The 10,024-nt window shown below is 43.9% G+C and overlaps 1 protein-coding gene across 1 annotated transcript in view; it reads left to right on the top strand.

Annotated features, from left to right (window-relative positions):
• The first annotated feature begins 256 nt into the window (after positions 1-256).
• Positions 257-10,024, top strand: part of LOC116311843 (adhesion G protein-coupled receptor B1-like) — a 73,588-nt gene continuing 63,820 nt past the window's right edge. Inside the window, exons 1-6 of the mRNA XM_039619456.1 lie at positions 257-395; positions 4,492-4,650; positions 5,368-5,472; positions 8,485-8,652; positions 9,041-9,205; positions 9,833-9,997. Coding sequence (XP_039475390.1) covers positions 257-395; positions 4,492-4,650; positions 5,368-5,472; positions 8,485-8,652; positions 9,041-9,205; positions 9,833-9,997 — 901 coding nt within the window. The remainder of the gene's footprint in view (positions 396-4,491; positions 4,651-5,367; positions 5,473-8,484; positions 8,653-9,040; positions 9,206-9,832; positions 9,998-10,024) is intronic.

Below are 10,024 nucleotides of genomic sequence, written 5' to 3'. Positions count from 1 at the left end.
GTGGCTATGCTCAGTTTCTTTTAGTTTGCCTTGCAGTTTGTCATTGTGTATCATATACATGAATTAATGTTTACCATAGTAACAGAATGGCAGCCCTGCTTGTAACCTGTATTATTTCATGTGTCACACAACTGCCACTCAAACAACCTGAAGGGGGGTAAATATAGCATGTTAACATGCACAGAAGAATCAGCATGCTGGCTCGTGGAGTTGGAATGACTTTATTATGGATTGGCTGCACTCCAAATCTTAGGCCATGGTCCTCAGCAGGAAAAGGGTGGAGTGCCCACTTCGGGTCAGGGATGAGATCCTGCCCCAAGTGGAGGAGTTCAAGTACCTCTGGGTCTTTTTCATGAGTGACGGGAGAATGGAGCAGGAGATCGACAGATGGACTGGTGCTGTGGCTGCAGTGATGCGGTCACTGTACCGGTCCGTCGTGGTGAAGAGAGAGCTGAGTGTAAAAGCGAAGCTCTCAATTTACCGGTCGATCTATGTCCCTACCCTCACCTGTGGGTAGTGACTGAAAGAACGACATCATGGATACAAGTGGCGAAAATGGGCTTCCTCCGAAGGGTCGCTGGCCTCTCCCTTAGAGATCGGGTGAGGAGTTCAGCCATCGGGAGGGGCTCAGAGTAGAGCCGCTGCTCCTCCACATTGAAAGGAGTCAGTTGAGGTGGTTCGGGCATCTGACAAGGGCACCTCCTGGGTGCCTCCTGGGCGAGGTGTTCCGGGCATGTCCCACTGGCCCTGGGGCAGACCCAGGAAACGCTGGCTGGCCTGGGAACACTTTGGTGTTCCCCTGGACAAGCTGGAGGAGGTGGCTGGGGAGAGGGAGGTCTGGGCTCCTTTGCTTAGGCTGCTGCTCCCACGAGCCAGCCCCGGCTAAGCAGAAGAAGATGGATGGATGGCTGGATGGATGGATGGATGCACTGAGTTGAGTTGAGTTGTTTTAAGTGGTGTTCCAGTACATACCGTGAACTGCACTGAACTGGTTATCCACTGAATGAGTGCAGTCACATGATCAAATCCAGTTTCACAGCCATAAGTGAACACTTGGACCCCACTCGGTCAGTCTGCTGACACCAAACAGATATTGACTGTGATCGCTGGTGCTGCTAATTTCATCTCTGAAGGGAAAGGAAATCATTTACCCTTTTTTCACTGCAATCTGTCTCCTTCAATCCATGAAGTTTGACTCATAACACTGTCATGGTGAGATGACACACAGCTGTAGAGGAATCGAGGTGTGTGTGCATGTGTGTGTGTATATTTGACTCTTTCGACTGAATCAAGCGCTCTCCACAGTGCCCTCCCTCATTCAGGGCCTCACCCTAAAGGAAACTGATTTGCAAGTAATTAAAAACGTGTGTGTCTGGATGTTGGCCAACTTCATGTTCTATTCATGCAGATTAATACATATTTGCCGTCGCCTGAGGGGGCTGAAAGGCATCTGTCTGTGCCGTTAAACATTTATGAGCTTGCAGGACACACACAGTGAGAGAAAGAGAGACTCTGCCTGCTCCTCCTCATATCAGCACACATCTTAATGGAGCACATTAAATCAGAATGGCCAAACAGGGAATTTCAGAGTGACAATGGCATTCATCATATCTCTGTTTTAGAGAAAAAAAATCTCCCCTCAGATCCTCCTTAGCTGCTAGATATCATCAGTTTGATGCAGGTTACTTTTTTGTGTGCTTAAATTGCGTGTTTTAATGCTGTAGCCCCTTTTGGTTAAACCAGATCCTTCATGTGTATATGGATAGTTTGGCAACTAATTCTTGGACATCAGACCCTTGAAATATGGTGACAGTGACTCTTATTTCCATTGCACTGTGGTCTAAGGATGGGGGACATGTATCTACACCTGCCTGCTATATGTTCTCCCCATATGTCTGATGAATGCCAAGGCACAGTGTCCAAAAGAGATCCACACAGACTTGCAGTGCAGGAGTACTTCAGGCAGGCAAAACATTGCCCAAACTTGTGTGTCCTGTATGACATAGCCTTGTCAACACATGCCGTCTGCAGTGGCCAGTCCAGGCTTCTTTTGTGTAACGACCCTGTAATGTAAAATCCTAACATGTATCAGTCATACTTTGTTCCTATTGGTAGCTGCTTCAACTCACCTTACAGTTGAGATAAAAAAACTAATTGAGACCTGGGGAGATCTTCACAAAAGATTATTTTGCCTGTCACCTTTGTGAACCTGGCTTATGAGACTTGGACCCTGGAACTTTCCAGGGAGGATTGTTGTCCAACTTGGTGTGGTGCAATATCCTGAAGATGCCTGGACGTCAGTAGTTTATGTGTTTTGTGCATTCTTATCCCAGGATGTCAGTTAATGTTGTTTTGTCAGATGTCACCTGTATCTCCCTATATCAGACAAAATGATGGCCCCATTTGGTGCCTTCAAGAGCCTTTCAACTTTAGGTACAAAACTTGGTTAGATCTGGGGAATGGTTGTTGTTTCAGTAAAACCTGCTCCTTCACAATAGTAGCAGTAATAGCAGTTTTGTCTCTGTACATTTCTTTTTCCCTTAAGCAGTTAGATTTGCTGAATCGGTCAGGTTCTCCATTTAACCACTAAAATAAGGAAAAGCCAACCGAGCCAGAGAATGGATGGCTACATTCTTTGTCCAATAAACATCAGGTTTGCTGTTATTTTTAATATAAAGAAGAGAAGAAGTGAGTGCTCTGTTTACACCTTCATTATACTCCTATAACATTTATTGTTCTTGCTGTGAGTTGAAGGGAAACGAAAGGTTAGGAGGTAAAGCAGAGGATCAGACCTTGCTCTCTCCTACATAAAGTCCATGTTGCTAGTTTGTTTGTCAAGAAGTTCATTATGTCAACAAACTTGTCATAGTGAACTCAAGGTGAATAGACCCAGGCTCAAGAGTTTGAACTTTACATGAATAATAAGTTACATGAATAACAGGTAGGCAAACTCTTGAGTGGACAAGAAGGTTAATTTCAAAGTCCAAATGCAGTCCAGTATTGAGTAGCAAGCCCACAAAAAGTCACACTGGAAAAATCCTGAAGACAGAGACGGCAATTTAGTCATGAAGTGTTTTTAACATGAAACTAGAAATTGAAGCTTAACATTACAACTACAACTTAATGATCTGGCGAAGGTAGCTGGAAGAAACCACTGTGATGAAAGATGACAATCGGGATCCTGATCACTGTCACTCCTTCTAGCAACCACCCAAATACTTTCCTAGGGCAAGGCTAGAGGTTACAGGGATCTATCTAACAGCAGGCAAAACAACAGGTTCTTTCAGAGATTTCACATTAATCCCTAATTTTAGAAATTACTTTAAAAGCTAAAGGTTATAGTAACCACTTTAACACTGTGTAGAAATGTAACAAGGTTCATTGCTGATTCTAACAGCGCCTGTCTTGATCCTAGGTCATTTTCTCATGTTCTGATGTCATTTTGTATTATGTTTCATGTTTAAGTCTTCTTTGGTAGTCTTAAATTGATTCTCTAGTGTCTAGGTTGCTCCTGTTTAGATTTTGATTATTTAGGATTCCCCCTTGTGTCTTTGCCCTCTGAGTCTCCCTCTGTGTGGCTGTGATTATCTTTGTTGTGAGTTCTTGTGTCTCACTTCCCTTATGTTTTATTCTGTGTTCCCCTGCCTGTCATGTTATCAATGCTTCCCCAGTCATGTCTCTGTGTGTCTGTCTGCGCCTCTGTGTGTGTTCCCATTACTTCCTGTTTTACTTTGGTAGTCTCCTGTCTGTGTGCGCCTTGTTTTGCTTTGCTTCCCTTATTTTGAAGGTACCTTGTCTCATGGGTTATGTTTAGCTTTGCATCCTCTGTCTCGTTGTGTGTAATCTGCTCCAGCTGTGAGTTTCCTGTTCCCTCATCATTCCCTGTGTATTTAAGCCTTTTGTTTTCTTCTGTCCAGTGTTGCGATCTCCCTCATACCTGTCTGTGTGTTCTGCCTGCCAAGCCTATTTTGTATCTTCAAGTTTAGTGAAGTTTTTCCTAGTGTTCAGCATTAAAGCTGCTTTTTGAGTTACGTTTTGCATCCTGGACTCTGCATCTGGGTCCTCCATTCCTGCCTGCTGCACACAGTTTATGACAGCGCAAAACCCTTCTCTAATTCACACAGGGTCAAAATTCTACATACATGCAAACCTTGTCATCACAGTATGCTTGGCTGACCTAACTCTTGGAATGTAGGTTTCCCAGTATGAAAGTAGGGCTGTGTTAGGATCATCATGGCATACATTTTGCGTCTGTTTTTATTTGTAATTTTTTTGAGATTGGAGATGTTCAGCTCCAAGCTGTGTTTCTTCCTACACACTATACGCCTTGGCAGCTCTTCAAAACTGAAGCTTTGCACAGAGGATTGTAGGACAACACATGGCATTACAAGCGAAAAACACTGCTGCTGAGAAATAAAGTTGTATCTCAGAACAAGGGTTAACAGTAATTCAGTTCTTTATAAGTAACCACTACTGTCTGTGTGTCTCCAGGTGGCTGGAGTGTGTGGGGCCAGTGGGCACAGTGCAGCAGCGAGTGTGGTGGAGGGATCCAAACCCGGATTCGGACCTGTCGGTCACCTCCGGAGGAGTCATACCTGTGTGAGGGCATAGTGGAGGAGGGCCGGCCCTGCAACTCGCAGTCCTGCACTGGTGAGCTTCTTATTCTTCGTGTTCATTTTTCTATGTCTGTCAGTGAGGGTGCTTTAAAATCTGTGGGTAAATACAAGTATGTGGTGTGTCCAAACTGTGCTTTTACAACTACTTTTTTCTTTACCTTTCCTTTCTTAACATCTTGTTTATGTGCTTATGTATCCATTCTCTGTAAGTCAGAGTTGTGACTTAAAGAGTGCATGTTGGAAAGGGGACTTTGATCGATGAAAAATAAGAATGACATGGTCAGGTTTTTAGGCAGTATGTCAACATCATTAGCCCACAAATGACTAAAGGGACATGAAAACAACATCAGAGTTCTGTTTTATTGAAGCCATTTACCAAGAAGTGCTTTCGCTGCAATGTTTCACTGGTTAGGGCTTTCTTTATTTGTACAGAACTGGCGGTGCATGACTGTCTGACAGATAGCTCAAAAATCAGATTACACTCATTACTGTTGATGTTATTGCATGTCTTTTCTATTTAGTTATGCCATCACAATGAACATTATACAACTGCTGACAATATAAAGAGACTACTGCGCACACGCACAGCACACTAACACAGACAGCACAACACAAGTCCCAAGTTTGGCTGATGCTGTTCTGGGTGACCAATCACGTCACGGTTGTGTCCCAAATATAAGGCATTAATGAAGGAGCTCTGGTTGCTAACCCCCGCCCCTCCTTCCCCCGGCCTTGCCTCACCCCCCTTTAGGCAAAGGTCGCCATCTCTCTCGCAGCCAATCGCTTCGCTCGGTGGACAGCCGCAAGCGTGATGACGTAGACAAGCCCCGCAGCGGACAGCAGAGCTCTCAGACAGGTAAGACAACGGGACGCAGAGGGATCCCATGCATCAGTCACTGTGGCAGCTTGGGTGATCACTTGTGCAGCATATCACACAAAAAACATGACACCCACAATAGAGAGCTGCATTCACTTACAGCACATCTATCAAAATCTCCCACAGTAGTGCCTCGTCCGCAATGGACTAATTCCAACATGGACCCTGCCTGAACATGGTAAAATTGTATTTTTGTGAAATTATGGCAGGACACGGTGCCCTGTCTGTAAAACAACACATCAAATGAAGTCTTCCCTCTTTGTAAAAGTGATACTCCACCCAAAAGTTCAACAAATTTGGATCTTATTCATGCTTTATTTGTGAGGAAGACAAATTTCATTTCTGTCTTTAACCCTTTCATGCATGAATTATGACATCCTCAATCAGGAGTATTTTCATTCATCTTTAGGCATGAAAAAAAGATTTTTGATCTTCATTTTTTTTTAAACATGTACTTCTCAAAAAGTTTTTTACATGACCCCTTAGGTCAGGGGTCGGCAACCCGCAGCTCCGGAGCCGCATGCGGCTCTTTAGTCCTTATTTTGCGGCTCCGGGTGGTTTGGGAAAATAAATTAGAAGTATTTCGCTGAAGTGTATTTTATTTGTGTTTAGTTCTTTTTTTAACTTGTAGTTCTAAATTGGAAGATTATTGTGATTTTGAAATATAAAAATAAAATTATATTCTATTATTTTTTTCATCGCTCAAAATAAGCGTCACACTCGCTTAAGCCGGTATACTCGCCGAAACGCCGTGCATTTATCGAGACTTTCAACCCCAGGTAGGTCAATTATGGATCTTCGGATCCACATCATGTCAGCAGCTGTTCTCCACCGTGAACTATGTTAAAAACAAACACCGCTCACGCCTCGCAGATGACAGCTTACAGTCCTGCGTAAAGATGAAAGCCCCGATTTGCAGACGCTGTGCGCAGAGGTTTGGGACCAGAAGTCTCATTGTAAACATATCACGGCAGACCCGACGATGTTTGCATGAACATGCTTTTCAGCATCTCTTTATTGACCACTTTTCACACACGGTTGCTGTACGCATACAGCCGGCTGTAGCGTCTCAGCACACAGCAGAGACAGCACAGACTTTAAGGCGGCGAGGCGTGATTGTGGGTGCCGCTCAGGTGCGTCCGCCTCCCCTGCAGCGGCACTGCAGACCACGCCCCTGCCACACACATTAACCAGGTAAAATACATATTTAGGCAGAATTTTGCAAATATCTATTTTTCATTTTTCAGCAGCATAGTGCTTTTTTTCAATTATTTTTTAAAAGTCAGGTCAAGGCTCCAACAGCCCAATATATACAGTGTTATCTTCATTTTAGATGTCAAAAAGTATTTGCGGCTCCCAGTGTTTTCTTTTGCGTGGAAACCGGGTCCAAATGGCTCTTTGGGTATTAAAGGTTGCAGACCCCTGCCTTAGGTGGACAACACATGTTTTGACTTATGAATTTGGCAAACGAATAAACAATATACACTGTGTGTTGTGTTTATGTGCAAGTATACCATCAACACTGACACAAATACAAGAAAACAGCCTTTGAATAGCTGTCTACTGTAGTGACCACTATGCGTGAAATGGTTAAAATATGGAGCTGGAGGGTAACCTAGCTGAGCAGTGTTGGATAGAGTTCCACGTAAAAATAGCATGTTGCATTACAAGATTATTGCCATTTAAAAGCCCATCTGTTATGTTATGGTTTACATTTTCCTCCTAGTGTAATGACTTTATTTCATTGGATAGTCAGTTTTGGTGGCATTTCTTCCTCCCGCATAATGGGGCAACAACAAACAAGGAAACACTGTAACATATTTATTTACTATATATTAAAAATAATATATTTAATTGGTTGCTTATTTGAACATTCAACTAAATTGCATTATTACAACGCATAATCCTACTTTGTCATAGTTATACTCCCGCCACTGTAGCATAGCGTATATAATTAGAAGTCAGTGGCAGACACACATAGTATTTAATTACTATGGTGGAAGTATTTCCCCACGAATTCCAAACATACACGGTGACATTAATATGATATTGTAACCACAAACATTCAGAAAGTTCCTACACTGCTGGAAGCTGCTCTGGAACATAACTACATAACAAATGTTTAGATTTAACTGGATCTCAACTCTCACTGCTAAACTGGGCTAAACACCTCCAGAGTCCACCTGTGGCTGGGGTTGTTGAACCCTGTCCCAGCTGTCACAGGGCAAAAGACATGGTACACCCTGGACCACAGCTATTGGTCTTTGGAAAACAAAACAACATACAAAGCCACAGAGATCTGTTGAAGATATGGGGGTAAAATTTACAGCAAAGAGAGGTTTTGAGTGGAGTATTACTTTTATTTGCTAATTGATTCCCCACTTCCTGTTTACTTCTTTCCCTGCTTCCCACCTGAGACTGCCCACTTTTCCCTTATTGGTAAAGTGACCCACTGAAGAGGCAGTTGTGGGCAGTGAGAAGATCGCTGACATATCCTGAGTCATGGGCATTAATTTCCACTTGAAGTCAATGCCAAGGATATGACATCAGAAACTCAGATAGCAAAGGAAAAGACCAGCAGCAGACCAAAAGCTGGGGCCCATTTCAGGGGCTGCCTCCACTGAAGGACAACGTTTAGGAACTTGTGTAGAGCGTTAGAGATTTGACTTGGACAGGAAAATTTCCCTTGTCTCTATTCTGTAGTGGATTTGAAGACTGACTAGGCACCATTATCTTTGTCTGCTAAAGAAAGGACATTTATCAACACCTTTGGAACAGATTCATATAGTAGTCAGGAAAAATTACGCCTTTAATGGAGGCAGCCCTTAAATGCAGCACAGCGAGAATGTACCCTTTATCAGAGCACAACCCTTCCTCTTTTGGCCACAGAGGCTAGATCCTGCATGATAATTAGTTATGGTCCTCTCCTTTCCTTTCGCTCCTCTTTTTTCCCCTATCCTCCTTTACCTTTACCCATCCCTTCCTCCTCAGTAGACTCAGCTTCAGGTGAGGAGTGGTCATCGTGGAGTGTGTGTTCTGCCACATGTGGGGAGGGCTGGCAGAGTCGCACTCGTTTCTGTGTGTCCTCCTCCTACAGCACCCAGTGTAGTGGGCCACTGCGAGAGCAGAGACCTTGCAACAACTCTGCTGTTTGTCCAGGTAAGCCCCCACCCCCCACCCCAAAATCCCTCCTGCTGCCTCCCTGTGCTCACCCAGCCCTCTCCGGGACCCTGCCTCACCCTTACGAGACCCACATGATTCAGCGCCACAGTTGCAGCAAGTCTGTGGCCTATGGGACAACGTACACCCTCACCTCACAAGGATGACTGGGTTTGCAGTTTAACAGAGATTTTAGGATATTCTCAGACTCTCATACAAGCAAAGCAGATATACTGGGAAACTCCTCAACTTTGGGATAATCTGTGCTAATTCAATGTGGTCACTGTACTTTCAGATAACTGCCCACAGTTCACTGTGGCAGTGAAGGTATTGTGTTGTCTTGGTGTTTGTCTGTCTATAAATCATTAGCTAGCTGCTCTGATTGCAGTGCACGGTGCGTGGGACGAATGGTCACCATGGAGTCTTTGTTCATCCACCTGTGGCCGAGGTTACAGGTCTCGAACACGAACCTGCACCCCCCCGCAGTTTGGGGGAGATCCATGTGAAGGGCCAGAGAAACAGACCAAATTCTGCAATATAGCAGTTTGTCCAGGTAAGGACCTCAGATTTGATTTGATTTCTGAAAATTTTCATGGTAATGTTAATCATGATTTAGGCCACTTATTAGATTATTTAACATCATGCCAAACCCCCGCCCACTCGCACTTACATACAGGTGGGGCATAAAACATACAAATTTAACAATCACTCCCACCTCACACAGCAGTAAGCCAAGTGTGGGGAGGTGAAGAATAAGAAGAATTCGGGTTCTTTTTATTCCTCAAGCGAAAAATGTAGTTGCTGTATCTGCATGTTTGTGAGTGTGAACATGACATTATATTACATTATCTGTACATGTGCACAAAGGTCTGACTGTGTCAAAAGTCTGTGACTATGAACGCTACTGGGCATGCTGTTTTAAAGTTCTGAGCACAACCCTGGAAACACAAAACTAGTTTACCTAAAACATACTGAACCTGTAGTTTGTCTATTCAAGCAACTATAAGATGCTCCAGTAGAAAAATTCATGTTAATGTGAAAAGTCTGCTCAAGAATTGGAATGGTACAACTCTATTTATAAAATGTGTTTGTTGTATTTTGAGTATTATAGTATTTCAAAGAGATAGCTTTCTCTTTTGCTCTGTTTTCTTGTTGCTGTGGTGACCTTGGCCTCCCTCAGTGGATGGCGTCTGGAATGAGTGGTCCAGCTGGAGCTCTTGCTCTGCCTCCTGTTCTAATGGGACCATGCAGAGAACCAGGGAGTGTAATGGCCCCTCATATGGGGGTGCTGAGTGCAGAGGCGAGTGGCTGGAGACTGTCGACTGCTTCCTTGGAGAGTGTCCAGGTAAGCGAGCCAGATGCTAAGCTGAAG

The sequence above is a fragment of the Oreochromis aureus genome, linkage group 11 (assembly GCF_013358895.1).
Source record: "Oreochromis aureus strain Israel breed Guangdong linkage group 11, ZZ_aureus, whole genome shotgun sequence".
Classification (NCBI taxonomy): domain Eukaryota; kingdom Metazoa; phylum Chordata; class Actinopteri; order Cichliformes; family Cichlidae; genus Oreochromis; species Oreochromis aureus.
This window is presented reverse-complemented; position numbering and strand designations above follow the sequence as displayed.